Source organism: Agrilus planipennis, unplaced genomic scaffold (assembly GCF_000699045.2).
Source record: "Agrilus planipennis isolate EAB-ADULT unplaced genomic scaffold, Apla_2.0 scaffold6, whole genome shotgun sequence".
NCBI lineage: Eukaryota > Metazoa > Arthropoda > Insecta > Coleoptera > Buprestidae > Agrilus > Agrilus planipennis.
Window position 1 is genome coordinate 2,225,977 of NW_020439302.1, and position 14,531 is coordinate 2,240,507.

Genomic DNA, 14,531 nt, shown 5'->3' on the forward strand with positions numbered 1-14,531 from the left:
CTAGAAAATGTATTTCTTATTTATTTTCCGATTTTTTATAAGTACCTACACGAGCAAAATTTTAAAATTTAACTACGCAAAAGGGAACATTTATAACAGAAATTGAAAGACCTAAAAACATAATTAAAATAATTTACGTAATATCCGTAGTGGCTGTAAAGGTATTAAAGGATTGGTATATGGCTGGCAAAATTTAAAAATTCTATGTATAGGTACATAAATTGTACCTAATAGACGGATATTTATATATATATATACAAGACACGCATGTTAAAAAAATTATCGCCACACAATTATCATATCGCAAACATTTACCATTTTCAATACCTTATATTTACGACAGGTTTAGATTGATAATGAACAATATGAAATTTTTCCTAGTATTTTTAGAAACGTCTCGATCTTGAAGCCGTCTGCTGAACCCTATTATTAATTTGTGTTTGATCAGATAAAATGACAAAAAAATGATTTAGTATTATAAACTTTTTTGGGTACCCAAAGTATTTATATAAAAAAGCCTTAACGTTTTCGTAGTCAAGTTTTGAACTTTAAAATGTTCAGGTTATTGTGTTTCCTTATTATCGTCAATGTGGCAAGTGGTGCCAACATTTTTGCCATATTTAGTACACCATCTATAAGCCATCAAGTGGTGTTTCAGCCGATATGGCGAGAACTGTCTTTGCGAGGTCATAAAGTCACTGTGGTCACTCCTAATCCTTTGAACGATCCGAGTTTGGCAAACCTGACAGAGATCGACGTCAATCATTCGTACAGCAGTTATTCTGTGCAATATCTAATAGACAACAGTAATCTTCTACCAGATCACCAAATGAGCTTAAGTGTAGATCATTTCGTAAAACCTATTATTGAAAGCCAATTGAATTATTCAGACTTAATGCAAATCCTTAAGGATAATAATTCACATTTCGATCTGGTAATTTCTGAAATGTTTTGTGCTCCTGCATATGGATTTGCATATAAATTTAACGCACCTTTGGTGGGAATGCTGTCTGTATCTGATGTACCCTCAGTGTCTATGGCCGTTGGGAATCCTTTACATCCTGTTATAAATCCTAACGGTTTACTGGGATATGGGAAACAACTTTCTTTTTGGCAAAGAGTAGTATCAACGTATGCGCAAATCCGATGTATTCTACGGTATGTGACGTATTTTTACTTATTTCTTTCTGTATTTAATCGGTTTTGAGTTACTTCGAGTCGCAAAATGTAGGATTTTATCAGATTTATTAATTCCAATTAGAACAAAGGAAAACTCCAACAAGATTAGATTATTAGAGCATATATGAAAAAAAGTCAAGGCAGATGAAGGTAGTAGTCTTTGTTTGATTATAGAACTCATGCCAACGTTTTGTCTCTTGTTGGGAGGCTTTGTCAAGGTAGGTTCTCTTAGTTAATTAATTGATAAAACGACTCAGTAAGTCGCGAAACGTTAGTGTCGATTCTATAATCAACTAAATACTTTACTATCCTCATTGGCCTTGTCTTTTTTTTTATAATGGAACTAAGGGATGAAATAGTGAGTATTAGAATTTTTTATTTGATGTATAAAAGCATAAATTTCTAATTGGGTTTTCAATAATCTTGCTATTATGTGCTAAACGAACCTTACCTTACCTTTTGACCTAAAACGATATTCCAAAGAAGTTCCAACAGAGATCGGTATACATTGTTTTGATCCTTTTTAATGTTATCGAAAAGTAATTAACACTCAATGAACAGTAGCCTTTTTATTTACTGGAACTTCTGAAGCTTGTGAAAAACTTCTTTAGGCTCAAAAATTTTTGAATAGTGTCGTAAGAAAATTCGATAAATTCTTCGCTGAAACGATTATGGAATTATTCTTATAAGTGTGGGAATTTTTCCTTTGGATACCCTGATTATTATGCCAAATGTATTACTCGATTTGGGAAAGGCTTAACACGTCTTACATCACATTAGAATGCATTTAAGGTATGATTTTATCAGACTTCATAAATCTATAAAAAAATAAGCAGACGTTTCGTGGATAACTGCCGCTCACATCTTCAGTGATTACTGCAGTGAAACGTCAGGTCTCAATTTATAATCTGGACCAAGGCACGCAGACAGTCCACAAGGGTCGTTAACATTGTAGACACTTCAAGTAAAGATATAAATATAACTGATTGATTTGCCTAATCGTTATCAGCAAACGAACCTGTTGATCTGTTGTTGGGCAATTGTATTGATAACGGTTTCGTCGATAATGCGTTTTAATTTGAAATTTGGATTGTTCTAAATTCAATATGGAAATTTTTTAATTTCCCTCTTCATCAACGATCTTTTCAAATTCATTTTCATATTTATCTTACTTTGAATCACAATTTGTTTTCCAGGATGTTCATTAGATCTTTCAATCAATTTATTAATCAATCCACAAATTCTAATTTTGACGAATTTTTGGCATCTGTCGCTGCCTTCATATTAGAAGACTTCCCTTGCTTTATTAAGTTTTCTTTCTTGGTGATAAGATGACACAATAATTTCAAGGATTTTAAAAGATTTTTCCTCTAAGTCTCAGTTAAATAACACACTTATTTGTAGTAAATATGTTTAGTCAAATTTTTCTAATGGATAACAATGACATGACTAATTACAAAATTGCACTTGTTTTCAAAACGTCTTGTTTTCGCAGGTTTTTAAGTGATAACGATAATGTCCTAATTTGTTTAAAAGCACGTCTGTATCATACACTCAATCAGAGAGATAACGTCGATTTTTAATTAAGCGAGTTTGAAAATACTAACAGTATCATTTTTATACGTCGTCACCATTCGCAAAGCCTTTTATGTACCTCATCAATCGCTGTATGACTTGCAATGTGAAAAAATTTCTGCGTATTTGAATTGTATGTATCATTTTTTTTAATAAGTTAATATTCATACCTATAGTACAGTATATACGACGCCGTTTCAAAAAATTAACGCTTTTGCTTTTCGAAATCGACTTTATGTTAATTTTTTCAGAACGAGATATTTGTAAGATTAGGAGAACAAAAGGGGCTATGGTGGCCAAGAAGGAAAAGAGGAGGATGATAGGGAACATTTTCAGGCTTCAAGGACTAATAGTTAGATATATATAAGAAATAGAAATATTTATAAAGAGAAACAAAGGCAGACCTAAACAGTTAGGAATGTGGAATATTCTTAGTTTTAGGGAAATGCGAAAATTGATTCCGGATAGAACATCTTATGATGATGTTGATCGTTGATGATGCGTGTTAGGTGCGGTCCCATAAATAGTTGTCTAAATTGTAATGCGTTATTAGGGTTCCCTAACCTTTAACAAGTCCACAATGAAGTTATGGCCAGAATTTTGGCTTACTTAATGTTAAAAGTTTTATGTTTGGATTTATAATACTTCAATACTTGTAGTAATGTTACTATCAAATGGATAATATTTGTACGATAAATTACAAGTCAAAATGTTATCCAATAAAAATTATACAATTCGTACGCATTCATGTATGATAAGAAAAAGATGATTAAGGTATTTTATAAATTTATATTTTTGTCTTGTTTATCCAAATTTGATAGCTATTAACCGATATAAAAAGGATAATGTTTTAGCGTAAATTTATCTACGAATTTGTGCATCATTCAGTTAGTTATGACAAAAACAAACACTTTTTGGAATTTTCTGAATAATTCAAGTTGGGATTATAATTTTTGGTAGATGCTATTGTGTATCCAGCTTTAACATCTGACTTCTTTTTCAATCATGATAATACCATAATCAGATNTTTTTTTATTGAATTTTATTTGAATTATAGTGTATGGAAATTGTCAAAGTAATCAACTTTCAACCCTCATAAGTTGTTATGGGGGTGAGACCGCCGCAAATTTTTTATGGGGTTTTACTCAGGCGGCCACCCTCTTTGGGATGGGGGGGTCATCATATAGCCCCCATAACTTTTTATAATACAGAACTTTTTATGGTACAGTGGTGGGAGAGACCCCCTCTTTCGGTCCCACCCACCCCCACCCCCCTTCGGGGGTGAGGGCCATCATCTAGACCATTACCGTTTCTTGAACATCCTTCGTCAAAGTATTCATTGCAGGTTCACATTGAACATTATCTACAAAATCTGTAGTAATTAAGACCATCTTCTTCCCACGAAAATTCATTTTTTACTGCTGGTCGTATTTCCTTTCAGTATTATAGGCTATCTGCTACTGATTACAACGATTGAAACTAACTCAAAGATAAGATTCAACTTATTTCCCATATAATTTTATATAAATCCCTAAAGACCGATACTGCACTAAAATTTACTGCGGCATAGGTCACCAGGGGCCTACACTCGATCATCTTTTTAGATTTCATAAGGTCATTTTTAATAAAAACACAGACGCCCCACCTACTGTAATTTTAATACCCAATAATCCGCACAGAAAGAAAGTTTCACATCGATCTACAGGGATCAACAACGCAATCAGTGTGTTAAAATATCCCTTTGGACATTTTTTGGGGAAAGTAACTAAAACCGTCTGGTTGTTATAGGTATATCGCACAACTTCTCGTCTTCAATAATTTTAGTTTAAACCTAACATACTAAATATTAATTTGAAATCATTTTTTCGATTTTTTATTTGCCCACTACAAACTACCTGAAATTAATGAGGGAAAAATAGAACATTGGTGCGTAAAGGCAAAGATCCCGGGTTCGATTCCCGGCGGGGGTGCGACAACAGCAACAATTTTTCCCTTATTAATTTGAGGTAGTTTATAGTGAGTAAATAAAAAATTTGTAAAATTAATATTGCATATTGATCCACTATTAAGTAATTAACAATGTCATAGGAACTGACAAACTAACCTTCAGAATTCTCAAGGGTTTGTTTTAGATATGTCTCGTTCACGAAATCATCTAGTGAAATAAGTATGCCAATAAATTTCAAGGCCTATCTGATTATAAAAAAAGATAATGACACTGCATTAACTTTTTGCTATACTTTATAAGTATTTATACGAAATAAATCATAAAAGTTTTCGTAGTCAAGTTTAAAAGTTCACAATGTTCAGGTTACTCTATTTCCTAATTATTGTTAGTGTGGCAAGTGGTGCTAATATTTTCGCCATATTCAGTGTGCCATCCGTAAGCCATCAACTGGTATTTCAGCCGATATGGCGAGAATTGTCGTTGCGAGGTCACAAAGTGACCGTAGTCACTCCTAATCCTTTGAAAGATCCGACTTTGACAAATCTTACAGAGATCGATGTTAGTTACGTCTACAATACTATTTCTTTGCAATTTTTAATAGACAATGCTAATCTTCTGCCAGATCAGCTAATGAGTATGTCTTTAGAGAACTTTATAAAACCTGTAATTGAAAGTCAGTTGAATAATTCAGCTGTAACAAAAATCCTAGAAGATAAAAATTCACATTTCGACTTGGTAATATCTGAAATGATATGTTCTCCGGCTTATGCTTTGGCGTACAAGTTTAACGCTCCGTTGGTGGGAATGCTGTCATTACCAGATATGTCTACAGCATCTCTGGCCGTGGGGAATCCCGTTCATCCTGTTCTTAATCCTGACATTATGTTGGGATATGGCAGGATTCTGACATTCTGGCAAAGGGTTATGTCAACCTATTCGCAGATCCGCTACGTTTTACGGTATGTACTTATTTCTTTAGGTTCATTCGTTTTCAACACTTTATTTACGACAGTTTGACATTAATCAAACATTAATTGAACTCATTATTTTATGGTTCAACAAACATTGTATGTGTGTATGTAACTACAAAGTGCATAATCACATCGCAAACATTTACCGTTTTCAATACCTTAGATTATTGTATTTACGACAGGTTTAAATTGACAATGAAGAATATGGAATTTCTCCTATCATTTATTTAGAAATGTGTCGTTCTTTAAGTCGTCTGTTGTAACATGCATGTAATAATTTGTGTTTGATTAGATAAGACAAAATGCCAAAGTCTTTATCTGAAAAAACTATCGTTTTGCGGCAAACTGTTTGAAAGATTCTATTGATTATATATTTGTCAAAATTATTTTAATTCTGATACATGAATCAATTCATGTATTGTTTAATTATTACCATATCACTTTAAGCGCGTCGGAAACGAAAAGGCAAGTAAAGTTGGTCTGTGTTGTTGACATTGTCTGTGATCCAACAAGATCCAATGTTCGATTTGGTAACGTATCGATCATGTATGATGAGCTACGGCGTGGATTCAGTTCAGCAAGCAGATGTCTTCCTAAGTAAAAGGGCCTTGTTGAACATGTTGAATACCACTAAATATAGTACTGTACTAGTACAGACAGCGTTTACCGCGTCGTTTGTAGTATTTCCTGAAAATACTTTTTAAGCACTCTATATATGTTTTTAAAGATGTCTCGTCCACGAAACCGTCTACTGAAAAAAGTGTGTCAATAAATTTCAAGGCCTGTCTGATTATAAAGAAAGATAAACCGATCTTCAAAATGACACAGCATTAACTTTTTGCGATACTTAATTAGTATTTATACGAAGCAGATCATTAAAGTTTTCGTAGTCAAGTTTAGAAGTTTACAATGTTCAGGTTACTCTGTTTCCTAGTTATCGTCAGTGTGGCAAGTAGTGCTAATATTTTCGCAATATTTAGTGTGCCATCCATAAGCCATCAACTGGCATTTCAGCCGATATGGCAAGAACTGTCCTTGCGAGGTCATAAAGTGACCGTAGTCACTCCTAATCCTTTGAAAGATCCGACTTTGACAAATCTTACAGAGATCGATGTTAGTTACGTCTACCGTAGTGCTTCATTGCAATTTTTATTAGACAATCCTAATCTCCTGCCCGATCAGGTCATGAGTATGATTTCAAAATATTACATAAAACCTGTAATTGAAAGTCAGTTGAATGATTCAGTTGTAACAGAAATCCTTAATGATAAAAATTCACATTTCGATTTGGTAATATCCGAAATGATTTGTTCTCCGGCTTATGCTTTTGCATACAAGTTTAACGTTCCTTTGGTGGGAATGATGTCATTACCTGATGTAACCACAGCGTCTATGGCTGTAGGAAATCCCTTACATCCTGTTCTAGTTCCTGAAACTTTACTAGGATATGGTAGGATTCTGTCATTCTGGCAAAGGATTGTGTCAACATATTCGCAGATCCGCTACGTTTTACGGTACGTGTTTATTTCCTTATTTCTTTAGGTTCATTCGTTTTCAACACCTTATTTGGGACAGTTTGACATTAATCACTTGAACTCATTATTTTATAGTTCAACAAACTTTGTATGTGTGTATGTAACTACCAAGTGCATTATCACATCGCAAACATTTACCGTTTTCAATACCTTAGATTATTGTATTTTCGATAGGTTTAAATTGACAATGAAGAATATGGAATTTCTCCTAGCATTTCTTTAGAAAGTCACGCTCTTTAAGTCGTTTGTTGTGACATACATGTAATAACTTCTGTTTGATTAAATAAGTCAAAATGATATGGCATAATCTTTTTTGGATATGCAAAGCCTTTACGTAAAAAAAACTCTATCGTTTTGCTGCAAATTGTTTGAAAGATGCTGTATTTGTTAAAATTATTGTATTTCTGATGTATGAAGCAATTCATCTATTGTTTAATTAGTACCATTTCACTTTGAGCGCGTCGTAAAAGAATAGGCAAGTAGATTTAGTCATTGTTCTGTCGAAATTGTCTGTAATCCAACAAGATCGAAATCGAGATCCACGTCTGACAATATCGGCAGAACACTAACCATCATAAACTTCTTTGTTCTATTCGGTAACGTGTTCATTCCGTACGGTGAGTTACGCCGTGGATTCAGTTCAACAAGTAAATGTCCATCTATGCAAATGGGCCTTGTTGAACACATTGAATTCCATTAAATAAATCACTGTACTAGTACAGACAGCGTTTACCGCGTCGTTTGTAGTATTTCATGGAAATACTTTTTAAGTACTCCCTGTATATTTTTAAAGATGTCTCGTTCACGAAACCGTCTGCTGAAATAAATATGTCAATGAATTTCAAGGCCTGTCTGATTATATGAAAAAATAGAGCGATCTTCAAAATGACACAGCATTAATTTTTTGCGATACTTAATTAGTATTTATACGAAACAGATCATAAAAGCTTTCGTAGTCAAGTTTAGAAGTTTACAATGTTCAGGTTACTCTGTTTCCTAGTTATCGTCAGTGTGGCAAGTGGTGCTAATATTTTCGCAATATTTAGTGTGCCATCAATAAGCCATCAACTGGCATTTCAGCCGATATGGCGAGAATTGTCCTTGCGAGGTCATAAAGTGACCGTAGTCACTCCTAATCCTTTGAAAGATCCGACTTTGACAAATCTAACAGAGATCGATGTTAGTTACGTCTACCGTAGTGTTTCATTGCAATTTTTATTAGACAATCCTAATCTTCTACCAGATCAGTTCATGAGTATGTCTGCTGAGAATTACATAAAACCTGTAATTGAAAGTCAGTTGAATGATTCAGCTGTAACAAAAATCCTTAATGATAAAAATTCACATTTCGACTTGGTGATATCCGAAATGATTTGTTCTCCGGCTTATGCTTTTGCATACAAGTTTAAAGCTCCTTTGGTGGGCATGTTGTCTTTACCTGACATGTCCACTGCATCTATGGCTGTTGGGAATCCTCTACATCCCGTTCTAAATCCTGACACTATGCTGGGATTTGGTAGGATTCTGACATTCTGGCAAAGGGTTATGTCAACATATTCGCAGATCCGCTACGTTTTACGGTACGTGTTTATTTCCTTATTTCTTTAGGTTCATTCGTTTTCAACATCTTATTTGGGACAGTTTGACATTAATCACTTAAACTCATTATTTTATAGTTCAACAAACTTTGTATGTATATATGTAACTACCAAGTGCATTATCACATCGCAAACATTTACCGTTTTCAATACCTTAGATTATTGTATTTTCGATAGGTTTAAATTGACAATGAAGAATATGGAATTTCTCCTAGCATTTCTTTAGAAAGTCACGCTCTTTAAGTCGTTTGTTGTGACATACATGTAATAACTTCTGTTTGATTAAATAAGTCAAAATGATATGGCATAATCTTTTTTGGATATGCAAAGCCTTTACGTAAAAAAAACTCTATCGTTTTGCTGCAAATTGTTTGAAAGATGCTGTATTTGTTAAAATTATTGTATTTCTGATGTATGAAGCAATTCATCTATTGTTTAATTAGTACCATTTCACTTTGAGCGCGTCGTAAAAGAATAGGCAAGTAGATTTAGTCATTGTTCTGTCGAAATTGTCTGTAATCCAACAAGATCGAAATCGAGATCCACGTCTGACAATATCGGCAGAACACTAACCATCATAAACTTCTTTGTTCTATTCGGTAACGTGTTCATTCCGTACGGTGAGTTACGCCGTGGATTCAGTTCAACAAGTAAATGTCCATCTATGCAAATGGGCCTTGTTGAACACATTGAATTCCATTAAATAAATCACTGTACTAGTACAGACAGCGTTTACCGCGTCGTTTGTAGTATTTCATGGAAATACTTTTTAAGTACTCCCTGTATATTTTTAAAGATGTCTCGTTCACGAAACCGTCTGCTGAAATAAATATGTCAATGAATTTCAAGGCCTGTCTGATTATATGAAAAAATAGAGCGATCTTCAAAATGACACAGCATTAATTTTTTGCGATACTTAATTAGTATTTATACGAAACAGATCATAAAAGCTTTCGTAGTCAAGTTTAGAAGTTTACAATGTTCAGGTTACTCTGTTTCCTAGTTATCGTCAGTGTGGCAAGTGGTGCTAATATTTTCGCAATATTTAGTGTGCCATCAATAAGCCATCAACTGGCATTTCAGCCGATATGGCGAGAATTGTCCTTGCGAGGTCATAAAGTGACCGTAGTCACTCCTAATCCTTTGAAAGATCCGACTTTGACAAATCTAACAGAGATCGATGTTAGTTACGTCTACCGTAGTGTTTCATTGCAATTTTTATTAGACAATCCTAATCTTCTACCAGATCAGTTCATGAGTATGTCTGCTGAGAATTACATAAAACCTGTAATTGAAAGTCAGTTGAATGATTCAGCTGTAACAAAAATCCTTAATGATAAAAATTCACATTTCGACTTGGTGATATCCGAAATGATTTGTTCTCCGGCTTATGCTTTTGCATACAAGTTTAAAGCTCCTTTGGTGGGCATGTTGTCTTTACCTGACATGTCCACTGCATCTATGGCTGTTGGGAATCCTCTACATCCCGTTCTAAATCCTGACACTATGCTGGGATTTGGTAGGATTCTGACATTCTGGCAAAGGGTTATGTCAACATATTCGCAGATCCGCTACGTTTTACGGTACGTGTTTATTTCCTTATTTCTTTAGGTTCATTCGTTTTCAACATCTTATTTGGGACAGTTTGACATTAATCACTTAAACTCATTATTTTATAGTTCAACAAACTTTGTATGTATATATGTAACTACCAAGTGCATTATCACATTGCAAACATTTACCGTTTTCAATACCTTAGATTATTGTATTTTCGATAGGTTTAAATTGACAATGAAGAATATGGAATTTCTCCTAGCATTTCTTTAGAAAGTCACGCTCTTTAAGTCGTTTGTTGTGACATACATGTAATAACTTCTGTTTGATTAAATAAGTCAAAATGATATGGCATAATCTTTTTTGGATATGCAAAGCCTTTACGTAAAAAAAACTCTATCGTTTTGCTGCAAATTGTTTGAAAGATGCTGTATTTGTTAAAATTATTGTATTTCTGATGTATGAAGCAATTCATCTATTGTTTAATTAGTACCATTTCACTTTGAGCGCGTCGTAAAAGAATAGGCAAGTAGATTTAGTCATTGTTCTGTCGAAATTGTCTGTAATCCAACAAGATCGAAATCGAGATCCACGTCTGACAATATCGGCAGAACACTAACCATCATAAACTTCTTTGTTCTATTCGGTAACGTGTTCATTCCGTACGGTGAGTTACGCCGTGGATTCAGTTCAACAAGTAAATGTCCATCTATGCAAATGGGCCTTGTTGAACACATTGAATTCCATTAAATAAATCACTGTACTAGTACAGACAGCGTTTACCGCGTCGTTTGTAGTATTTCATGGAAATACTTTTTAAGTACTCCCTGTATATTTTTAAAGATGTCTCGTTCACGAAACCGTCTGCTGAAATAAATATGTCAATGAATTTCAAGGCCTGTCTGATTATATGAAAAAATAGAGCGATCTTCAAAATGACACAGCATTAATTTTTTGCGATACTTAATTAGTATTTATACGAAACAGATCATAAAAGCTTTCGTAGTCAAGTTTAGAAGTTTACAATGTTCAGGTTACTCTGTTTCCTAGTTATCGTCAGTGTGGCAAGTGGTGCTAATATTTTCGCAATATTTAGTGTGCCATCAATAAGCCATCAACTGGCATTTCAGCCGATATGGCGAGAATTGTCCTTGCGAGGTCATAAAGTGACCGTAGTCACTCCTAATCCTTTAAAAGATCCGACTTTGACAAATCTAACAGAGATCGATGTTAGTTACGTCTACCGTAGTGCTTCATTGCAATTTTTATTAGACAATCCTAATCTTCTACCAGATCAAGTCATGAGTATGGCTGCTGAGAATTATATAAAACCTATAATTGAAAGTCAGTTGAATGATTCAGCTGTAAGAAAAATCCTTAAATATAAAAATTCACATTTCGACTTGGTAATATCCGAAATGATTTGTTCTCCGGCTTATGGTTTTGCATACAAGTTTAACGTTCCTTTGGTGGGAATGATGTCATTACCTGACGTATCATCAGCGTCTTTGGCTGTAGGAAATCCTTTACATCCCGTTCTAAATCCTGACACTGTACTGGGATATGGCAGGATTCTGTCATTCTGGCAAAGGATTGTGTCAACCTATTCGCAGATCCGCTACGTTTTACGGTACGTGTTTATTTCCTTATTTCTTTAGGTTCATTCGTTTTCAACACTTTATTTACGACAGTCAGACATTAATCAACTTAACTTGTTATTTTATAGTTCAACAAACTTTGTATGTATGTATGTAACTACAAAGTGCATTATCATATCGCAAACATTTACCGTTTTCAATACCTTAGGTTGTTGTATTTTTTTAGAAATGTCTCGCTCTTTCAGTCTATTGTGACATACATATAACAATTTGTGTTTGATTAAATAAGACAAAATGATATGCCATAAACTTTTTTTGATATCCAAAGGCTTTACGTAAAAAAAACTCTATCGTCGTGCTGCAAATTGTTTGAAAGATGCTGTATTTGTTAAAATTATTGTATTTCTGATGTATGAAGCAATTCATTTATTGTTTAATTATTACCATTTCACTTTGAGGGCGTCGGAAAAGAAAAGGCAAGTAGAGTTGGTCTGTGTTCTGTCGAAACTGTTTGTAATCCAACAAGATCGAAATCGAGATCCACGTCTGACAGTATCGACAAAACACTAACCACCATAAACTTCTTTGTTCGATTTGGTAAAGTGTTTATGGGGATTCAGTTTAGCAAGTAAAGGTTTTTTTATGTAAATTGGGCCTTGTTGAACATGTTGAATTCCACTAAATATAGTACTGTACTAGTACAGATAGCGTTTACCGCGCCGTTTGTAGTATTTCATGAAAATACTTTTCAAGTACTCCCGGTATATTTTTGGAGATGTTTCGTTCACGAAACCGTCTGCTGAGATAGACGCTTAAATTTCAAGGCCTACCTCATTAAACAAAGTGACAAATTAATCCGCGGAATGACATTGCATAAACATTTGCGATACTTTAAGTATTTATATAAAAAATCGTTAATGTTTTCGTAGTCATCTGTAGATGTTTGCAATGTTCAGATTGTTGTGTTTCTCTATTATCGTCGCCGTGGCAAATAGTGCGAATATTTTTGCCATATTTAGTGTACCTTCCATAAGCCATCAACTGGTATTTCAGCCGATATGGCGAGAATTGTCCTTGCGAGGTCATAAAGTGACCGTAGTCACTCCTAATCCTTTGAACGATCCGACTTTGACAAATCTTACAGAGATCGATGTTAGTTACGTCTACGGTACTGTTTCTTTACAATTTTTAATAGACAACAGTAATCTCATGCCAGATCAGCTAGTTAGTATGAGTGTAGATCATTATGTAAAACCTTTAATTGAAAGTCAATTGAATCATTCGGATGTAATGAAAATTCTGAAAGACAATAATTCACATTTCGATTTGGTAATTTCTGAAATGATTTGTTCTCCTGCTTTTGGATTTGCATACAAATTTAACGCTCCTTTGGTGGGAATGCTGTCTTTCTCGGATTTGTCCGCAGCATTTCTCGCTATAGGAAATCCCTTACATCCTATTCTAAATCCTGACATGTTACTGGGATATGGGAAGCAGTTATCATTCTGGCAAAGAGTATGTCAACATATTCACAGATCCGCTACGTTTTACGGTATGTAAATATTTACTTATTTCTTTTGGTTCATAATTTGAATGATTTTTTTGGCATTTTTGAGATAGGTGCTCATCTACTAATTTTCAAATTTGAGGTTGTATAAAGCTAGGCTTCATTAGGGTTCCTTAACCCTTAATAAATCCGCAGTAAAATTATGGCCAGAATTTTGGTTTACTTAATGTTAAAATTTTTATGTTTACATTTATAATACTTCGAATAACGATAATGTCCCAATTTGCTTAAAAGCACGTCTGTATCATACACTCAATCAGAGAGATAACGTCTATTTTTAATTAAGCGAGTTTAAAAATACTAACAGTATCATTTTTATACGTCGTCACCATTCGCAAAGCCTTTTATGTACCTCATCAATCGCTGTATGACTTGCAATGTGAAAAAATTTCTACGTACTTCACTTGTATGTATTATTTTTTTTAATAAGTTAATATTCATTCCTATAGTACAGTATATACGACGCCGTTTCAAAAAATTAACCCTTTTACTTTTCGAAATCGACTTTATGTTAATTTTTTCAGAACGAGATATTTGTAAGATTAGGAGAACAAAAGGGGCTATGGTGACCAAGAAGGAAAAGAGGAGGATGATAGGGAACATTTTCAGGCTTCAAGGACTAATAGTTAGATATATATAAGAAATAGAAATATTTATAAAGAGAAACAAAGGCAGACCTAAACAGTTAGGAATGTGGAATATTCTTAGTTTTAGGGAAATGCGAAAATTGATTCCGGATAGAACATCTTATGATGATGTTGATCGTTGATGATGCGTGTTAGGTGCGGTCCCATAAATAGTTGTCTAAATTGTAATGCGTTATTAGGGTTCCCTAACCTTTAACAAGTCCACAATGAAGTTATGGCCAGAATTTTGGCTTACTTAATGTTAAAAGTTTTATGTTTGGATTTATAATACTTCAATACTTGTAGTAATGTTACTATCAAATGGATAATATTTGTACGATAAATTACAAGTCAAAATGTTATCCAATAAAAATTATACA

At 33.9% G+C, this 14,531-nt stretch overlaps 4 protein-coding genes and 1 long non-coding RNA gene across 8 annotated transcripts in view; 4 read left to right on the forward strand and 1 right to left on the reverse strand.

The window, feature by feature from the left end:
• Positions 1–14,531, forward strand: part of LOC108744425 (UDP-glucuronosyltransferase 2B13) — a 35,688-nt gene that overhangs the window by 4,047 nt on the left and 17,110 nt on the right. The window contains exon 1 of one of the 4 annotated variants that reach the window (XM_025978402.1): positions 539–1,158. The exons of 1 other annotated variant lie outside the window; for it this stretch is intronic. In XM_025978402.1, the coding sequence (XP_025834187.1) occupies positions 554–1,158 (605 nt within the window). In that variant the 5' untranslated portion in view covers positions 539–553. Of the gene's footprint in view, positions 1–538; positions 1,159–5,050; positions 5,662–9,768; positions 10,390–14,531 lie in introns of those variants that run through there. 2 more of the 4 variants (XM_025978400.1, XM_025978401.1) reach the window with 2 other exon arrangements.
• Positions 1,082–2,646, reverse strand: LOC108744689. The gene is made up of 4 exons (XR_001938999.2): positions 2,198–2,646; positions 1,894–2,137; positions 1,636–1,839; positions 1,082–1,153 (listed from the first exon to the last, which is right to left on the reverse strand). It is a non-coding gene; the product is annotated as an uncharacterized LOC108744689 (long non-coding RNA).
• Positions 6,540–7,468, forward strand: LOC112905627. The gene has a single exon (XM_025978417.1). It carries the CDS (start codon positions 6,583–6,585, stop codon positions 7,213–7,215), a length of 633 nt encoding a protein of 210 aa, XP_025834202.1. The 5' UTR covers positions 6,540–6,582; the 3' UTR covers positions 7,216–7,468.
• On the forward strand, positions 8,135–9,069 carry LOC112905626. Its single transcript, XM_025978416.1, has one exon. The coding sequence runs from the start codon at positions 8,184–8,186 to the stop codon at positions 8,814–8,816; it is 633 nt and encodes a 210-aa protein (XP_025834201.1). The 5' UTR covers positions 8,135–8,183; the 3' UTR covers positions 8,817–9,069.
• On the forward strand, positions 12,425–14,180 carry LOC112905625. The gene is made up of 2 exons (XM_025978415.1): positions 12,425–13,510; positions 14,050–14,180. Exons 1-2 carry the CDS (start codon positions 12,898–12,900, stop codon positions 14,163–14,165), a joined length of 729 nt encoding a protein of 242 aa, XP_025834200.1. The 5' UTR covers positions 12,425–12,897; the 3' UTR covers positions 14,166–14,180.